General features: G+C 35.7%; 1 protein-coding gene across 2 annotated transcripts in view; it reads left to right on the top strand.

Moving 5' to 3' along the window:
* The window catches only part of OLFM3 (olfactomedin 3), a 45,547-nt gene that overhangs the window by 11,333 nt on the left and 13,466 nt on the right, over positions 1–20,748 (top strand). For both annotated transcript variants that reach the window (XM_063106467.1, XM_063106466.1), the window contains 2 exons: positions 5,312–5,467; positions 9,847–10,066. In XM_063106467.1, coding sequence (XP_062962537.1) covers positions 5,312–5,467; positions 9,847–10,066 — 376 coding nt within the window. The remainder of the gene's footprint in view (positions 1–5,311; positions 5,468–9,846; positions 10,067–20,748) is intronic.

Genomic DNA, 20,748 nt, shown 5'->3' with positions numbered 1-20,748 from the left:
TAAGTTTCCTCTGTGTATGCTGTTTGGAAGTCTGTGGTGTTCTAAGATTTTAAGACTATTTTTTTCATGTTTTTTATTTTGTTTTGTTTTTTGCTTTGGAGGCTGGTCTTTCATTTTTTATGCAAAGCTTAGTCTGTTTCTCTTTACCCTTTCCTTAGAGACATTATCACCTATTGACTCTCTCTTCTTAAGCCTCCTTTATGGTAAGATTCCATGCTCCCTGCTCCCTCAAAATCTGTCCTCAGGCAAGAGCATATGTCATTTCATTCAAACTAATTAAGCTAGCGAATATGCCTCTTAACTATTAGAAATCATACACATGGATTATGATTATTCCTGGGTGTGGTTTTTCAATCTTGATTTTATTTCTATGAAAAATTTTCAAATATATACTTTAATTTTGTTTGGTTACCAGGGAAATTAATTACATTAGTAAAAAAAGACTTCATCTTTTAAATCCACTTTTGCTTTTCTGTTCAATTGTATCTGCCTTCAGATTACTGACATTCTGCACCAATCTTCTTTTCTGTGCAGAAATATATTTTTTCTACATCAACTACGGTGAGAAACATTTTCTTAGACACCATACCTTTATTTTCTGTATTACTATTTTTTTAGTATAGCGTTGCATACTCTCTCTCTCTTTCTCTCTTTCACACACACACACACACACACACACACACACACACACACACACACGCACACACACACACAGAGAGAGAGAGAGAGAGAGAGAGAGAGAGAGAGAGAGACTGAGACATTTCTTTAAAAATTAGTCCAAGAAATTCAAATAAAGTATGAATGTCAAGAAGCAAATAATTCTTGATACAGATGCAAAATTAAATGTATTTCAGAGCTACGCTAGAACTAAGAATTAATAAAATAAATAAGGCAAAAAAGTATGAATAGAAGGTTGGTTGAAAGCAACCATGGATATTAATATGACCACTGCATCTAATATGTAATTTGTCAGAATTGTTTCAAGAAATTCTAGAAAATCACACCTTTAAAAATTCATCAATACCTAAATGACAAAAAACAAATAAAATTTATTAACAAAATCTAAGTCACCACAGTTGGAATTATCAGATTTACCATATGATAGTTTAATGCCAACAGAGGAAGAGAAAATTTTGTGTACTATTTAATGGCCTGATGGAGGTAAGTAGTATTTGCACTGATCCAAAGGAAAGACATCTGAAATGACCATTCCTTTTTAGACTGAGCCAGTTCCTTGCTGATTTCTCTATAGGTTCACATATATCCAAGGTACCAGGCAAACAGGGGAGTGACATATAAGCAGCCAATTCACTGTTAACCAAAATGATTGATTTAGTCATATAAAAGGAAATATTGTTGATAAGAATAATATTAATAATAATAATTTCTATTATTATTATATTTTTATTATATTTTTATCTACTCCATTCAGTCCTTACAGAAGGTTTAGTTATCTTTCTAGGTTGACATAAAAGGAAATTGGTGCTTTTTGAGGTTAAATCTTTCCAGTGTCACTCAACCAATAAGTTATGGAGCTATATGAGACGAGTTTCACGTTTTCTTAGCACAATGTCAGTGTTATACAGAATGCCACTGGTGGTATGTACCCACTTTTATTTAAGTGATTCTCTTTCAAACATTTTTAACAAGTACTTCAAAAGTTCATGGAAAAAGTGAATTAAAAGATAATACAAATTTTATCATGAATGGTTTGAAGTCCCCTCATATTTGTATCACTGAATATGAAGAAAAATACAGTTCGTTTCATGGTATTTCAGGTCTTAGTATGCCAAAACCAAAATTTTTCACCTAGAAACATATTTATTTGTAAACTATGTAGCTTCTCTGTACAGCTGAAGATGTTCTGCATTGTCTAGGTCAATATTTCCTAAATTGTGATTTTTGGAATATGGTTCTGCCAACATTGTTATCAATAAAATAAGTGAAAGAAACACTGTGCATGACACTTTACTCTTGAAGATTTCTAAGCCACAGTTTAATACTAAAAGTTCTGTGAAGTCCCCTAGTCAAGAAATATCTGTTTACTTTTGTTATACCCAAGGGTATCCAAACATATTGAATCACAAAACTTTTTTTATCCCTCAAGTAGCCTCCCAGTTAATTACAAATGAGAGTAAAAAATCTAAGCTAATTTCTGTTTAAGTTCAGAAGGGACTCAGACATTTTATTTATACAAAGAACCAGGATAAATAAAGAGTTCAAAAGAATTATCAGTGAAAGGGGACAAAGAGCTTGTCTAACTATGTTGAAAGGGTCTAAGCACAGGAACACGTGTGGAAAGCTGCATTGCAGAACATCAGTGACAAGCAGACTAAAGGAAGAAACACAGCAGACAGGTCTCCTTCCTACAAGTGCAATCAGGGTTATCCAGTCTCCTGTATCATCAGGAAACTGAGCCTCCATAACCAGTGGAAAACTGAACTATCCTGGTACAGCCAGCAGCAAAAGCTAATGGCAACCCAGAGTAAAATCCTTCCCGATTAGATAGCTGTATCTCTAGCCATTACCCCAAATGTAGCTCTTATAATTGTACATGATTCTGAAATATAAAAGGCCACAATCAAGTCTCAGCAAAAATTTGCTCAGTGCATTTTTCAACAACACAAATTAATTTGAAAATTAAGTAGATAGGGTGAGTGAGAGGCAAAATTTTTTTAAAAAAAGACTATTTTAACTTTACCTATAATACCTTCTCTTGCCCATCATTTTCTAAGTGTTTGGACTCAGCCTAGGTACCTAGAATTTTTAGGAGGATATTGACCATGCTAATTATGGGTATCTTTACAGACAAATGCCTTATTTATTTATTTATTTTTTTTTTGTCGTTTTTTCGTGACCGGCACTCAGCCAGTGAGTGCACTGGTCATTCTTATATAGGATCCGAACCCGCAGCGGGAGCGTCGCCGCGCTCCCAGCGCAGCACTCTACCGAGTGCGTCACGGGCTCGGCCCAAATGCCTTATTTAAATGGCTAGATAGTTTCTTTACCACAAACGGCTTTTCTTTATTTATGCTTAACTATAAATGAAGTTAGAAAATCGTTTTGAAAGCATTGCATGTATCCACGATGGCATTACCATGCTTTCAACATTGTCTCAGTAATTTTGTGCTGCACTAAAGATTTAAAAAAACATTACATTTGCATTTCTGAATATAAGGATGATAGTAAGTTAAGAAATATTTGGTAATCATCTAATGTGATAACATAACCAGGGACAGTAGGGAGGAAACTCTCCTTAACATCTCAAAATTCTAATTACCCATTACTACTACTGAAAACATGGGATAATTTTACTCAATAAATATTTATTGAGCACTTATTCTGTGCCTGGTTCTGTGTGAGGTCCTGGAAGTAAAAGATAAGTGTAAGATACAGCTTCTAAGCTGATGGAACTCACAAAGGGAGAGCCACTTCTCTGTCCCCACCTGAAACACACGTTACATAATTAAATTTGACCTAAGCAACTGTGATATGTCCTGAAAAGACAGGATTCATATAGGGCAGGCCTTTGGGCCAAGTCAGCAAAGAAAAAACTAAAAGGATAATGGATCTTGGCTGACAAGAAAAGTGGAAGAAATGAGGCAGGCCGATGCAGGCCAAGGCAGGAGAATTCACTGCCTTTTTTAAACATTACTGTTCTCAGGAATATCTCAACCATGGGCTCTTCACAACTGGCTGGCCCACTAAGCTTTGTGGCTTTACCTGATGATAGTAAGTTGTCTCTGGACAAATCATCCCTTTGAAATTCACAATTTTTTCAATGAAAATACCTTTTTACTGAATACGTAAATAACAATAAATAAAATAAGTTTAAAAAAATGCAATTATACTTAAAAATATATAAAACAAAGTAATATTCACCTGAAATCTCATCACCACGTTTTCATGCCCATGCTTTCATATATTCATTTATGCAAATAAATTTACAATTCTATGTAAAAGAAAATATACATACGCTATGTACATACACATATACCCAGGGACCTTTTTGTACAATATTTATTTTCTTACCTCCCCCTCAGAAAACTAATATTAACAGCCTAATATTTATTCTTCTAATCCTTCCATAACTTTCTTCATTATTTTTTGCTTATATATTCTATTTTCTTTTATATATGTGTGTATTTGATTTAGAATAAAAGGATCAAATTATATAAAGATCTTTATATTTGCTTTTCTCATGGAAATCCTTCCATGTTAAGTAGTATTTCTCAAATTTTAATACACATAGAATAGAAACCACTTAGGGATCTTTATAAAATGCAGATTCTGATTCAGTAGCTCTGCAAGGGGTAGGGAGGCGCATGCCGAGATTCTGCACTTCTGACCACTTCCCAGGCAGTGCCAAAGTTATTGCTGTGAAGACGACACTTTGAGTACGAAGGGTATAGAGATCTATCTTATTCTTTATGTTAATGTATTCATATTTCATTCCTCAATACATTTAACAGTTCCATCATTATTAGAGACTTTCACTTTGTTTTTATGATTTTGCTACCACAGAAATTAGAACAGCCTTTCTTTCATTTCTGCATGCTTTATAGGTCACCTCTTTCCTATTTCTAAATAGCCCAGGGCTCAGTGAACTGGGGATGGTGCCATCCGCTTAACGGGTTACTGCCTATTTACCAAGCACTTGATACAGTTGCCATTTTCTAGGTCCCTTAAACAGCGTGCTGTCTACTTTAGGAGGTCTTCAGCACTGCCACCACTTGTTTTAGTCAATTCCATCTCACCTTTGGGAGTACTTAGACCCATCGTGAAGTGAATGGATTGGAATGCATTCTTGGTCTGCTGGACACTTCACTGGCATCCACAATTGCTAAGCATCCCAGACGTATAAGAAGTCAGATTTAGTACTTACAGAAACAACTTACTTTGACATTTACCAGATCGGGGTGTTAGAAGCTTACAAAGTCTTAGGATGAAAATTATTTTTAAAAAAATTTATTTTTAACAGATTGAGGTGTTATAAGCTTACAAAGTCTTGGAATGAAAATTATTTTTTTTTAAATTTATTTTTCTAATGTATGGAATTCTTATTTATATTCAGTTATTTCTAATGCTAGAATGCCCATTTTTAAAATATCCTGCCTAGGTATAATTTTATCTTGCTTAATTTTTAAAATGTTTGTCATGAAGAATTGTTCTGAAAATGTGTCATGTGGCAATGTGATTATAAATTTGGCACTTCCAGCTCATTATGTTAATGCCATTTTTGCTACTTCAGCAGTGATTTCATATACCTTTATACAGACAATAATGTGCAGTCAATGTTCTTGTTTAACAGGTTCAGAACATGTCTCAGTCTATTGAAGTATTAAACTTGAGAACTCAGAGAGATTTCCAATATGTTTTAAAAATGGAAACTCAGATGAAAGGGCTGAAGGCCAAGTTTCGGCAGATTGAAGATGATCGGAAGACTCTAATGACCAAGCATTTTCAAGTAGGTTTGACTTCTGCAATTCTGTCAATCCAAATGAGACACTGAGTGCGATGGACAGCCAGCATGGCACTCAGCTGGAAATAACTGTGCATTGGCCCGTATGTGCAAGGTTAAAGACTCACTGGGGACAGTAATCATCTCTCCACTGAAACTGACCATTAGCTGGTAGGAATGCATGGAAAGTTTGCTATAAATAGAGCCTCATCCTCCTGGATCTAGGTGGAGTTCCTGGACAGATTTACAGGCACTTCAACTTCTAAGACAAGGGGAAATCCCAAGGAAAATTAAAATTAAATTATCAAAGTTTTCCTGATGATTTTATGCTTTGCTAATATGAGGAGAAATAAAGAGGATATGAATTATTAAAAGAGGCAATAATACCTCAATAAGAACATATAAAAAAGAGGGCTTTATAATTTTATACAAATAAAGCCTTTTTCTAGATTTTAAATGGATTCTTGGCAATTATCTAGAAAGATTGAACATGGAGAAAGAGTGGTGTTGAGCATGCTATGAGGACTTTTATTAACTATGTATGACAGAGTCATAAATTTTAAAAAATCTGGGTCTGATAATGCCATTCAAGCCTCTATGAAAAATAAGTAATCAGCCTTACTAAGACATAGCACGTAGTGTATAAAACACACTGTGGTTGCCCACTTAATAGCCTATTTTCCCTGCCAATTAGGAAGTGAGATTCATTGCTGATGTTGATGGAGTGAACCTGAATTTAAGCACTTAGGAAAGGAAAGAAGTGCTTTCTGCACAAATGATGACAAGCAGGAAGCGAGTCGGGGATATGCATAGCTCATTTTAATGTGGCAGAAATTTTCATGGTCTTGTAATTTTTTCCAGTGGCACTCAAGAGCCTGAATAGAGAGGTGTAGAAGACAGAGAGCCTTGCACTCAAATGGTTTTAAAGTTTTATCAGAAGGTCACAACCGAAAGGAAAGAGAGCCAGAAAGTTGAGGGTATTGACAAGAGAGAGGGCTGAAATGATGAACCATGGGATTTAAGTTGAAGAAAAGTAATCAAAGCCAGAAGGTTACAAAATTAGGACAATCTAGAGCTAGAAGATACAAAAAATTTAAATATTATTGGAAATGAGAAAATGAGTGAACTGGATGAATAGACAGTTTATGGGAAAATGGTAAACAGAGAAGATATAAGGCTGAGGAGCAAGAGAAATAAATTTAACCACCATTTATTGAGCAAATACCTTATTATTGCTCAAGGTGGTACTGGGCCCTCTTCTGGATGTATAATACATAATCTCTCCTCTGTGAAAGACAACTAACAGACAAGTGAAATGATGGTGAATAGAAGCATTACTTAAGAGCACAAAGGGAGGAGAGATTAATTTTGTATAGAGAAGATCTGAGGAAGAGTTATAAGATTTGGCAATATTCAAGAAAGCAGTTTTGTATTAATAAACGCCCACCCCCCTTCCTACTCCAATACTAAATTACAGGTGGATCAAGAAAACCAGAAGAATTCCAATTTCAATTTTCAATGCTCAGGATTAGTGTATGAATGGTAGAGCAGTAATGTGAACTCAATGATGAGGACATCAACAAAGTAGGAAGTGCAGGCGGAGCATTACCCAGAAAGGAAGAGACACAAGAGGAGGGGAACTCGGTTGTCTGCTGCAGATGGGCGATGCAGTGAGAATCTGAGAAGCCAAGACATAACTTGAGGGCACTAGGGCTAGCAGGACCAGGGACACATGGAGAAGCATGTGCGTGTTTGGGAATACTGTGAGAAGAGAGGAAACAAAAAGATACAAAGCTGAGAGAAACCTAAAGAGAATTTGCCTAGTCTATAAATTGCCTAACAACAGCCAGGCTAACAAAACTTAATATTCAGGCAGCACCATGTGACATAATGATTTGGATTTTCGTAGTTCATATAATCCTTGTATATGCTGAAGTTATTTGTCAAAATCCAAATAACAGTAAGGATGATAACAGTAATGATTTTTTTCAACAATTACACGTATTCAAGGCACTGTTCTGAGTAGTTCAATTAATTTAATCCTCACAATGATCCAGTACGGTGGGCACTACTTTTACCTTCATTTTACAGATAAGGAAACTGATACACAAAGAGGTTGAGTAATTTGTCCAGGGACATATATCTAATATGTATCAGAGCTAAGATTCAAACCCACAAAATCCAGCTCTAGAGTTATGCCTCCTATTACCGATGCTACACTGCCTCTCCAAATAATCTTTAGCTCTCTGAATTAAAAATAGCAACAATAATTAGATGCTCAACATACGTTTGTTGAATTTATTTATTCACTGAGTCCTACCAGGAGTCATTTTGCTCTAGGTGCTCTGGTACCATGCTTAAAAAGAAAAAATGGAACACTCAAAAAGTAAGTTTAACGTTGAAGAACACTTTTAAAAATCCTCCTGTGATACACAATTTTCATCTTATCAAAACACTAAGTAGGTTTTCTTCTCTTACACTCTTTCAGACGGAAGGCTTATGCTAGGTAACATTCTTAAGACTATCATTCTTATATGAAGAGGATGTTGTTGGGCAAGACACTCTAGCTACATACAACCTTTACTGTAACAACAACATAGTTGAAAGTGAAATTATAGAAGGAATTAGCAAATACAGATCTATGCTATGCTAATTTAACCTTTTAGTATATTGGTTGGACTTTTTAACTGATGTCTGACAGACATCCAGGGTTTTAAAATTGATTGCCAATAATCAAATTATGAACTTTTAATATATAAATACCAAATTTTTTAATTCAGAGGAAAAAGGTTATCAAAACTTTGACATTGAATTGCTCTCTTTTAAATATACCCATAATAGAATGTAACACCTTTTATTATAACAGTTGCTATACTATGCAGCAAATGGTACTAACAGAATTCTCATTAAAATCCTAATGAAACAATTGTGTCTTCCTTTAGGGATGCCACAAGATGTTCAATCTAATAAGTTTATTTCAAAATAAACCACAAAAAAATGAGCAAACCTCTGCAAATCTGCCTTTTGACTGTGATATTTATGAATCTTTCTCATTATTACGACTCTCTTTACCCTCCCACTCTACATACACAAGTAGACACATTCAAGATTTTCTATTTAGAGAGCAAGTGGAAATTTCCCCACAAGAAACACAAGCCCATAAATCAGAGCAGCAATGGGAGCTCCTGCTATTTTAGTGCATTTATAGTAATAACATCTTCTAGATGTAATCTAAAAATGCAATTTTCAGTTCCTTAAATTAGTGTACAGCATGGTTTCTGACAGAACCTATGGATTATTCTCAAATCATAAGAGTGACAGCTCTTTCCACAAACAATGCCATATACAATAAATTCACAATGAAATCAAACTCGTGAAATATTTTTGTTGACCACTACCACCGAGTTAAAGAAAAAGAAGTAAAAGTGTCACATCAAGAAACTGCAGGTGAAATTGCAGGTGTGGCTCGGTCTTGTGATGTCTAGGAGTAAGGGACATTTTGAAAAGATATGTGTCCTGTTCTTTTGACAAAAATCAACATTTCAGTTTCAACCAACTCTGTGCAGCTGGCTTGTCTATTACGTAAACTATGCACCATGGTCCCTTAAAGAGTTGATTTACTCTAAGGGTAAGCAATTCTGCCTTACATAATGATCTCTAAATTATCCATGCTAAGACAAATGGAGTCAGAGCATAGGTAATAATTCAAAATGGTAAACAGCAACACATATTTCTTTGAGCTTTGCATGATTTATTATACTTGCTGAACTTACCTCCTTAATGAAGTTGTTCTAAGACGGATATTAGAAAGAGCTAAGAATACCTGAGCACACTGTTAGGACAAAGTGGTAGATGGTGATGATGGGAAAAATTCTTAGTAAAAAGCTAATCCAGATCCAAAATTTCCTGTATGGATATGCAAAAAGTCAGTAATTACATTTAACTGAACAGTCATAGGATACGTGAATTCTTTCCAATAACTTTATTCAAACAATTCATAATGAAAAGATGAATCCTGCTTATATTTCCTAACTAGGTAATGCATCATTCACTTTATAAAATGCTACCAGAAAGTGAGATAATACATAAATGCACAATTGCTAGCATAGGAAGGTTTCCTAATTATGACAAGTATCAATTTGTTTTGTACAAACGCATGTAACTGTTTAAAGAAAGGTTCTTATATGGAAAAGCTGAGATAAGTGGATTTACTAATAATAATCATGTGGCCACTTACATTTTCATAAAATACCTAATTTCAACCAAAACTTAATAAGGAATTTCTAAGCTGTTTTAATAATCTCTTTTAAGTATCATAATAAAAAGAACATAGCTGCTTGATCTGTTTTAAATGACTCTCAGGAATAATCAGCTGCTTTTCACAGGAGTTGAAAGAGAAGATGGACGAGCTCCTACCCTTGATCCCAGTGCTGGAGCAATACAAAACAGATGCCAAGTTAATCACCCAATTCAAAGAGGAAATCCGGAATCTGTCTGCTGTTCTCACTGGGATTCAGGAGGAAATCGGTGCCTATGACTATGAGGAACTACATCAAAGGGTGCTTAGCTTGGAAACTAGACTTCGTGACTGCATGAAAAAGCTAAGTGAGTAAAACAATTTCATTTGTCTAAGATGTATTTTTAAGTAGTTTCCATGAAAATTGCATTCACACATTTTGCAAATAGTCATAAAGTACTTAATTATAGGGAAACCAGTGCCTGCTTTCTAAGTGCAAAGAGTCTCTTAATGACTTGAGAATATCTGGGTACTCAGTGTTACTTGATTAACAGTTTCCTGATTTTCAAAGCACCATGTTACCAATTGATGTCTTGATATAAGTAAGCAAATCAGTCCGGCAAATACAGCCAACTCTATTGGTTACGCTAGTTGAAATATGTTTTATTTTTTAATATGTAATGGTAAATCATTGCTTGGCTAGGCAAGAGAGGAAGCATTTTTTGTAGTGGAGATTACTAGGGCTGGGAAAAAGGAAGCTACCCTGGGACCAAACGGGAAACAATGAATAAAGAAAATTAAAACAATTTCTCCACTATGCAGAATTGTCCTCAACTCTTCTGATCTACTCAAGAAATAGAAAGGAGGCACCTACTTAAATAGAAATTTGCCACTCTGCAAGCAGTCAGGCATGTGGCATGGGTTATACATTCCAGTTCTTGCCTCCTAAAATGTGTGGTTCAATCTGGTCAGAGTTGACAAACTCTACCATTGCATCCGTGAACTACTAAATTGAAGTCATCATGGAACTTGTCTGCAACTTGAATGTAAAATAAAAAGTAGCCATGAATTGAATAAGCAGGTGTTGTAAGTCCATTTCAGAACAGCATTTTAGTTCTTGACATAATTTGACACCACAGAGAGGGCAACTCAATAACCATAGAAAAGTGTTCTCTCAAGGTAAATAAAAACTTTTCTGGAATAGAAAATAAACTGGAAAAAAGAGCACACATTTGAAAAAAATTATTAATTTGTTTCTATGTTAACTATTCTGATTAGACCATTATACACTATATGCATGTATTGAAATGACAAATTGTACCCTATAAACATATACAATGGGGAAAAAATTAAAATAAGAAAAAAGAAAACTTCAGTGAATAAGTGTAAACATTTAAAACAAATCTGAATGGCTTACAAAAACATTTTAAAGACCATCTTACAAATGTGATTCAAGTGAGCAAAGGCGAGCCAAAATATGAAATGTTCAGTTATCACAGCCTCAAAACAATGTGGGGTATTGCCACATCAGAAGCTCTGCTGTAGTCATCCCAGGATTTCCAAGGGAATCCAACAAAATTAATCAGAAGGGAATAAGGTAAACTTGAAGGCTAAACACACGGACAGCAGTCCTCAGCTCATTTCTCATCAGGCAAGGTCCACACTTTTTCATCTATAACTGATCTCCTAGCAATCCACTGTATAGATTTCCTGACTCCAGTTCCTGCTCCTCTCCAACTCATTGTTCACATTATTGCCAAAGGGATTTTCTGAAGTATAAATCTATAATTATTTTGCTCTGCTTACAACATATGGATTCCTTGTGTTCTGGGCTATTGAGGTCCTCCCCATGTGGCCTCCCTCCTCCTCTAGTCTTAAGTCTTGCCACTTTTCCCCTCACACGCTGTGTCCTAGCCCCATGGGCCTTATACTCCCTTACCGTGGGGCCATACTGTTTGCTCCTGCTCCTGAAACACTCTTTCCCTGTGTACCCTCTCTCTGTCAACACATCTTCTCCTGCCACATGTAACCATCTCCTATTCATTCTTCAAGTCTCAGTTTGTATGTCATGTCTTGCCAGAATTCCTCATTGTCTTCCCAGACTAGCCTCTGTGTCCCTGCTAGGTTCTCCCAAACTCTGATATTTTACTAATGATTGAATAGTTTTATGTTTTATTGTCACTGCATGTATAATTAAATGTCTCTTTTTAGACTTTTGTTCCATGAGGACAAAAACAATGTCTATCATGTTCACTCTACCTGTTGTATCTCCCAATGCCTAGAACACTACCTGGCAAAGAAAAGAATTGTATTATCTTTTAGTTTCACTTTTCCACAAACTATTTACCTACTTATTTAATTATTTAATTATTTTTTTCAATTTTTTTTCCCATTATTTTTTTAAAAGAAAATGTAATTTTATTAATATTGTTTTTTAACATTCTAGGTTGTTGTTCAGAGCAGTTGGGAGGGAGGGGGAGAGAGGATAGGGGAAGGAAATGTGATGGAAAAGGAGGAAGGAGGAGGGGCAGGACTGAGGCCTGTGGCACCCCCGTCATTCCCACAGGGGAGACTGGGGGGCTTCCAGTGGTGGCTTGGTCTGTACCAGGCTGGGTGCAGATGTCAGGGGGTTGTGGCAAAAGCCCTTGCCCCCCACCACTCCAGCTCAAGAACTCGGAGCCCTTCTTGCTGCAGCTTGGTGGTCATTGCTGGGCTGGTTGCACATGTCGGGGCACTGTGGCCAAGGCCCTCAACCCCCACCCTTGGGGCTGGTTGTGGGTGTCGGGGGGCATGGCTGAGGCCCCCAGTCCTACCCACTTTCTGGCTTGGTAGCCCAGGGGACTTCCAGTCCTTCCAGGTTTTATAGGTATTTTTTGTGAATAGAAACCTTTACTAGTTAATATCAAACTTTGTCTCTAGTTGTGTGTACTTTGTTTTTTCTTTCAGTTCTGTGTTGGATTATTTGATGTTCCCATCACTTAAACTCTGCACTGGACCTAATTTGTTGTCCTTTGCTTGCTTCTAAAATGGGGGAACTTCCTATGGGGACCAGTACTTGAGCTGTGTGGTTGAGCTAAATTGCTGCTTTGCTGCTGATTCTGTAGGAAAGGCTTTTTGTGCCGCTCAGGTTTTAATGGTTGACTTTATAGGTGCTTTCAGGTCTAGTAAAATCCGGTGCAGGGTTATGTAGAAACACTGGTCTGGCCCTGAGACTTTTCATCAAGCTGCACCTCATGTCATTCTATATTCCTGACTAGTCTCCTCTGAGTGGTCCTACACTGATTGGGGGACAGATCAGCTGTCCCAGTGTTCTCCTGATGGGCCTGTCTCCCCCATCGCCCGTGCTCCAAACACCTCCCATGAGACGGGCCATACATTGGTCCCTTTAGATGACTCACTGGCCTCGAGTGGCTCCTTTTTCTCAGTTATTGTGGTTCCTCCCTCCTATGTGGGTCCACGGGAACCATATTAGTGGTCTTGCTGGCCTGGGGGCCACAAGGCCCTCTTTTCTCCTGCTGGCTCCAAGCAACTTTATCTGAAGGGCACAGCTGCAGCTTTTGCTGGCTCCTGCTCCTTGTGCTAAGCGGCTCCAGCCTGGAAGTGGCCGGGGCTCGAAATGGTCAGAGCAATTTCTTGTTTCTTTAATCGTGGCTTGTCCTGACTTCATGAACTCCACAGTTCTCTCCTCCTTTTCCCCTGAGTTCTAATGGCCCCGGCTTGGCTATTGTTGCTTTTTGATAGTTGTAAATTAGTTGATTTGTGGGAGAGAGTGATGCTGGGGACCATCTATTCCACCATCTTGAACAGTATCTTTTTCAATTTTATTTATATTTATTTTTGTGGGGTACAATGTGTTGTTTCAATACATGTGTATACTGAACAATGATTCACTTATGGTAGATAGCATAGTTTTGTACCCTTTAGTACTATTTTACTACAAACTTTTTGAAGTATCCTCATACAGGGAAGTATAAAACCACATGGTCCCTAAAAAAATAAATAAATGAGTCTTCATATTTTCTATTAAATAAAGAACTACTCCAATTAAAAGAGGATGTCCGATAATATATAAATGCACATATAAATGCATATGCAGTTGCAGAAGAAAACAAACATATAATTCTAAGTATGGTAGTAGTTTATAGTTTAACACTTGACTTAATATTTACATTTCCTGGCAATTGGGATAGTGTGGTTCAATTCATCTGAGAACACTTTTAACTCCATGCCTAATATTATCTTATAAGTAAGTGTCTGAATATCAAAATATTAGAACACATGGACTTGGGCGAGAAAACAGACGTTAATCAACATCAGAACTGTTAACAAAAAGGGTAGATAAAAAAACACATGAGAAGTTCAATATTCCAAAAGGGTCTAAAACCCAGTTGCTAAGGTGCTCAGATCCAGAGTGGAATATTGGATAATTACAGCATCAGCATCAGTGATGTGGTAACAAGAGCAAGAGAGCTCATTCATCAATGGCGTCTTCACTCTTCACAATCACCTCTCAACACACACAGCCAATTAGCAGAGGGTAGAAATGGATTAGGGAGAGAGAATAAAATCGCAACAATGAATGCATTTCCCCTCACCTTTTCAGTGGATTTCCTTTTAAGTAAAATGCCATAGATCATATCATATGAATTTTAAATACTAAAAAACAAAGTAGCCTTATTGCCTGCAAGGTGTAAGTTACTTCCAAATAGTAAATAAGGTCCTGAGGGAATCACAAATCATTGAGACCACTAGGGCATCATTTAGCTTATTTCTACTAGAGAATTAAAGGTTCGAAGAAAATAGAAATTAGAAAAATGCTTCAACAGCCATGCGCTCTAGTGGCCTGAATGAGGTACAGCAATGCTCTTTCCTAAATGCTTAATTTTCTCTTATGAGAGACTGAATAGAATGAAATCTCCTGTGCTTAATTAAATTGCATCACATTTCTAAACATGCAGAATATAATTATATGCATATGAAAATTTCACTGAAAAAGCCTGGTTAAAACTCTTACACACCCCCTGAGATCACCAAGAGATACTTGATGTAGATTATAATCAGGCTTTCCAGCTTTCCAGTCCTCTGCCCCCCACTTCCTCTGGTTGGTCCTATTTTAGGGCAATGGTTTGGTGCCATCTAGTGAAGCACTGGATGCATCTTTCTATTAACGCAAATGGTTTCGAGACTTGATGTTTCACAGTAGCATTAGAAACCTGGTTACTGTCTTGACTATGTTTATGCCAAATTTGTTATTTAAAGAGAACCAAATTATCAATGTGCTAATAGTCTTATTTGCACATTTCACAAATATTTACTGACTCCCTAATGTGTGCTGACACTTTGCTAGGTATTTGTGGACACAAAGATGAATAGGAGACCATCTTCCCCTCCTGTCAAGAAGCTTACATTTTAGTGGGGACAAGCACATAAGTAGACAACTACAGCAATATTGAGTGCCTACTGCTTGAGAGGCTGTATGCCAGCCGTTATACATGTGCCAGTTTAAATCTATGCAAGAACTCTGGGTGAGGCATTAGTACTGGCAATTTAACAAAAATGGATGCTCAGAAAGTTGAAATTAACTTGCCAAAGATACATGTCGGAGGCAATAACTTTAAACCCGAGTCCTTCTGAGTTCAAAGACTATGTCTTCCCCGCATATGATGTCTTTTGGGGAGTGCATACGGTCATAGAGAAATTCCCTAGATACCTCAATAAATTTAATTTATTGAATAGAAACATCATCCACCCAGTTGTTGTAGGAAAAAAGTAGTCAGAGTCATTCCGGATTCTTCTCTGAACTTCACCCCTCATGTAATTACTGCATCTTTTTTCTTCCCTCTCTCTGATCTCTCAAAACCACTTGTTTTCTGCATCCCCACTTCCACCACCCTGATCCAAAGCATCGTTCATCATTTTTCATTTGGTTACTACAATGGCCTCCTGACCACTGGCTTTAGCTGAAGTCATTCCCTCTCCATCACACTAAGTATTTAGTGTAATCTTCCTCAAATACCCATCTAGTCACGTTATAAGTGTGTTTATGTGGTTTACCTTTAATATTGAATCCAAACACCTTTGCATGGTTTGTCTTGATGAAATGCACTCAGCCCTCTTCTCTCAAGTTCTCACCGTGCACTCACTCTAAACTTCAGCCACTTTAATCTTTCAGTTTCTCAATCATGCATGTTTTCTTCACCTCCTGGACATTGAACTTGCTCTCCCTTTTTATGGAACACTCTTTCTCCTCACCTTATCTATCTGAATTCTAACATTTTTTGTTTGGTTGTTTTACATGCCAGATACCAGCTCTTCTGGGGAACCTTACATGATTGCTCCTAAATGTGGTTCCATTTCCTCAGAATGGTCCACACCCCACTACCCCACTTCCTTATGCCACTTAGCACATTAACACATTTTACATTTGCCTTTTTTTTTTTTTTTTTGTCTTTGCCTCCTTATAGACAAGTTGTCTCTGCACTGAGAGGTCACAGACCATCCATGTCTTGCTCTAGTTGAATGCTTTGAGAATATCACAACATATCTGAAGCACAGTAGTTAAAGGTTAGATTGTAGAGTGCTTAAGAGCAAATCTTATTTTTAAAATAAAAAGTTTAAGTTGCTTTCAAGAAATAAATCAGTGTGTGTCAAATATAAAACATATATCTTTTCACAAAAAGCTATGGGAAAAGACAATAAAAGCAAACCCTTTTCATCTTTGTTTTCATTGCCATCTATTCTTTCCTCAACGTCAATTCAGTATTTTATACCAAAAGACCTGATATTTTGCTCTACTCAGCACTTAAATCAAGAGACACTGAAAATTTCAGTGAAAGCAGAAATTAACAAACTGTGTGCCTGGGGTGGAGAGGAGTGAGATTTAACTTGGACACGTAGTAGAGGGAATACACAGGAACACTCCCTCAAACTAAATTGAAGAGATCTTTAAATAAGTCACTTACCAAAGACAGTCCTACTCCCCAAAATTCTAGGTTGTAACATAGAATAGCAATTTCTCTAGTGCCCATGCACTTGATGATTCTTTTTTTCTGAAACCCTGGAACCCTAGGTTTTTTTAGCCACATTTTGAGGTAATTGAGAAATTTTACCATAAGTTGATTTATCATTAATCTTCCTCTTTTATGTCCTACAGTTTCCTAGATCACAACTAAATTATAAGCTTTTTAAGGATATAAAAGCTATATTTCCAGAGGCGAGCATGACTTGCCAAATTATTTGAGATTTCATATCTCAGTTCTCTATTCTGTAGGGATGTTAAATAGGCTTATCCTTAAAGACATGTCATAATTTAAGATTTATTCCAGAAAAGGTAAAAGGAAGAATTGAGGCTTTTTAAAAATAATTAAAATAGTAAAATTGTGTTAATTTTGAAAAATGAGAGTTATGTAGACACATTTATATTGTTCTTGACCCCATTTACCAGATACCCACTGGAAACTCATTCTAGTGCTCTATACAATATGGCATTTTTTAAATGTCCTTGTGTATAATTGGTAAGACTAGACATGCAAGTAAAAGTTTCAATAATATAAACAGATTTTATTACCCAATGTATGACAGAGACAAACTTATTTTAAGTAGCTTTACTAGATAGATTTTAGGCATCAAATCATATCTACTTCTTATTGCACGAGTTCTTCAATGGCCTTCAGTAAAAAGAAATAACATTCTGTCTATAAACATTTTCACTACTCTACTTAATTTACTAATATGGAATAGCCTTAAGATTCAAATCCAGAAGGTATTTGTACAGGATATTACAAAGTACAATTATATTTTAAGGAAATAAACAAAAGAGAACACAGATAGTTTTTATGCTTCATTGATCCAAACAAGCGATTTTTTGCTGAATCCCAAATAATATCTTTTCCTGAGCTACTGATGGATAAATATGGATTGTAACTGATCATAAAAAAATTTAATGTCTAAGAGTCATCAGAGAAGCTAAATGGTCATTTTTGTCAATGACTGATTCAGTATATTTTATGAATATACAGAATGTACACATGCAATACATTATAGATGCTAATATTTTCACGTGTCTCACTGCAGACAGAAGAGCATAGCAGGAGAAAATCAATGAAGCAAGACTCCTAACTTCCTTCTTTGCCATCCACCTTGCAGAAACATTTGTCTTCCAGGCATTTGGGAAAATTATCCTTTCTGTCTGGCTTCCTCTGTCCTCACAGAAAGTGAGAGTAAAATGAGAAAGATAATGATTTATTTGAAGAAAAGCTAGTTTTGAGGAGCTGAGAAATAAAAATGACTTTTATTGTTTCTTTTATTTTACTTTATTTTTACAATTTCCATGCTGCAATAGAATCTGAGGATAACTGTGTTTACTTAGCACTAACGTCCACAAAATTATTACTAAAATAGCAGCCAGTTTTACAAATTCTTGCAACTTCAATTTTACTAATTTCATTTAACAAGATGAATTTTAGCTTAGGAAATCAATAACCATTTGTAACGCAAGCTCCTACTGGGAAGAAATTAACATTGAGAGCTCTTTCTGTGTTTTTGTTTCCCGGAAATAAGGATAGATGATATGGTGACTCTGATCACGCTGATAGTGTTTGTTCCTTTGTTTGATCATAACCATAAATACCACCTTCTCTCCATCAGCATGTAAAAGTTTGCTGATCCACTATCTGTTCAATGCTCCCTTAGTTAAAATGACAAAATGTCAGGCTTCAGAACTTCCATTTTATAGATGAAGAAACTCCACTCCAGAGAATAAATACACTGTCCAACATTCTATGATGATTTAATGCTGTGGCCTGTGTTAGAAACTGGAGTCCAACATTTTTAATGTACTCACTATTTTAGGTTAAGAAACTGAAGGACTCATTAAGATGCAGATATTATTTTTAAATAGTTAATATTTTGGGGCATTATCTCTCTACTTCAAGTATGCTTCGTAGATTAATACTACAAACATTGGTTTTTTCAAAGATGTGACTCCAGTATGAAAAGTTGTGGTGGACTGAGGTCAAACACAGGGTGGTGCCAGGAAGACAAAGCCTGGCATTGCACATTGTGAGTCACTGGGCAGATGGGAGATAGCAAATGAATGACAGGCAGGGAGGAAAATGATGGAGAGAGGATTACACACAGCAGAATCAAAGAATGCAAAACACGAAGTTCAGAAATGTTCATAGGATCTTCCCTGGCTACAGACTGGACATAAGCTATATTTGCAGCCAGAGCTCACGTAGTTCCTCATGCATATTTTGAGAATGGTTGCATCAAACTTAAAATCACATTCACTGAAAGCTCACAGAATTAAAATTTGCAAAATTATACCGATTTACTGACTGTAGGGATGAGTTTTCTTCATACAGACAAGACAGTTACCATAAAGACACATAAGGGATCAAATCAGTGGAACTTGATAAGAACTATAACTGTATTCAACTTGTCCTTTCTGGACTCTCAGATTCGTTTTTCATAGAAAACTAAACACAAGAGATTAATTAGTTGAATTTGCCTGTTTCTATGTTTGACAGTTTATGGGTATGTTTTGTGGAACAAGAGTAGAAGAAAGTGTGGCTTAAAATAAGACATATTTTGAGTTATCTAAGAAGGCTGTATTAATGAAAGAAGTGCTATGATATGTTACAAATATTTTTAAGAAATTTTAGACTATTTTTTTCCTGTATAATTAGTACTTCTTCAACAGGTACATATTTTTCCAAGATCATAATCACTCAACTACTTTGAAATAAAAGATACTTTTCTACTAGAATCATATGAAAACATCTTTTAGTACAATTTCTGCATGTGTACTAATATGTAGTCATTTATTAGCTTTTCTTAACATCTCTATGAAGTAACTGATAAATGTTATAATTCATAGTAAAAATTCTAATTTATTTAAGGTTGAATGAATTAAAGAGAGAGATTGCTATGTTACTTGTAATGTATAGCTGGAAGTTTAAAGAACACAATTTCAATCTAGTCCTTGCAGTATAGAAACCAAATTAAAATGCAGAGTATTCACAGGTTCCATTTCTGCAGGCTAATTATATCTTCCATTTCCACCTACTTTCCAGCACTGAAAGGAAGCATGGCATATAAAACCTGAAAATAGTTTCTCAGTAGGAAATATATAAACGTTATTTTACTTCTTAAAAATAATGACTATTAAATTTTTGCAGCTATTTTAACTTTTTAAACTATAATTTAAATATTATATGTACATGGCTAGAAATTGTAGGCTTAGAATAAAAAAGGCTTAGAATAAAAAGCAACAGTCTCCTTCTTCAGCTCTCCTCCCAAGGCAACCACACTTAACAGTTAATTTTAGTGCTTCAGGTGGTTAAATCTGTATGTTTAATAATATGCTTTTTAAAAATTTTTTCTGATTTATCAATTTTTGATATTGTTTATTGACTTCCTGCTCTGCAAGATGAAGATTTAGATCACTTAGCTAACTCGATTTTCTTGTCTTCTCCTAATAGACTTTAATAACTATTCATAGTTAGACCCTTATCAATTTTGTAACTTCAAGCCTTATATTTAAATCTTCCTCTGATTTTTCTTCTTAATATAAATGCTCTGATCATTGTCTTTTAGCATTCACTATTGGTGATGAGAAGCCCAATTCCAGTCTAATTCTTGGTCACTTGCATGTAGCCAGCTCATACGCTTTCTCTGAAAAGTTTCAGTTTCAACTTATTCTCAATCTAATATTTCACAGTAATTTTTTAGGAGTAGATCTTTTTTCATTCATTATGATGTGCCCTTTTAAAATGAATAGTTAGAGGTTTTGTAACTGGAGAAATTCCTTGTATAATTTCTTTGATAATTTTCTCCACTCTGTTTTTCTTCTCATTCTAGAAACCTCATTCTTCAGATGTTGGAACTTCTGGATTGATGCTATTATGCCTCCATATTTTTCTCTTATTTTCATTTTTCTCTTTTTTGTTTTAATTTTTGTAATAACTTTTTATCTTCAAACCTATTGATTTTTTAAAAGGTAGAAAATATTTTTAATTTCCAATAGCTCTTTTATGTTTCCCTTTCG

The sequence above is a fragment of the Cynocephalus volans genome, chromosome 8 (genome assembly GCF_027409185.1).
Source record: "Cynocephalus volans isolate mCynVol1 chromosome 8, mCynVol1.pri, whole genome shotgun sequence".
Classification (NCBI taxonomy): Eukaryota; Metazoa; Chordata; class Mammalia; order Dermoptera; family Cynocephalidae; genus Cynocephalus; species Cynocephalus volans.
This window is presented reverse-complemented; position numbering and strand designations above follow the sequence as displayed.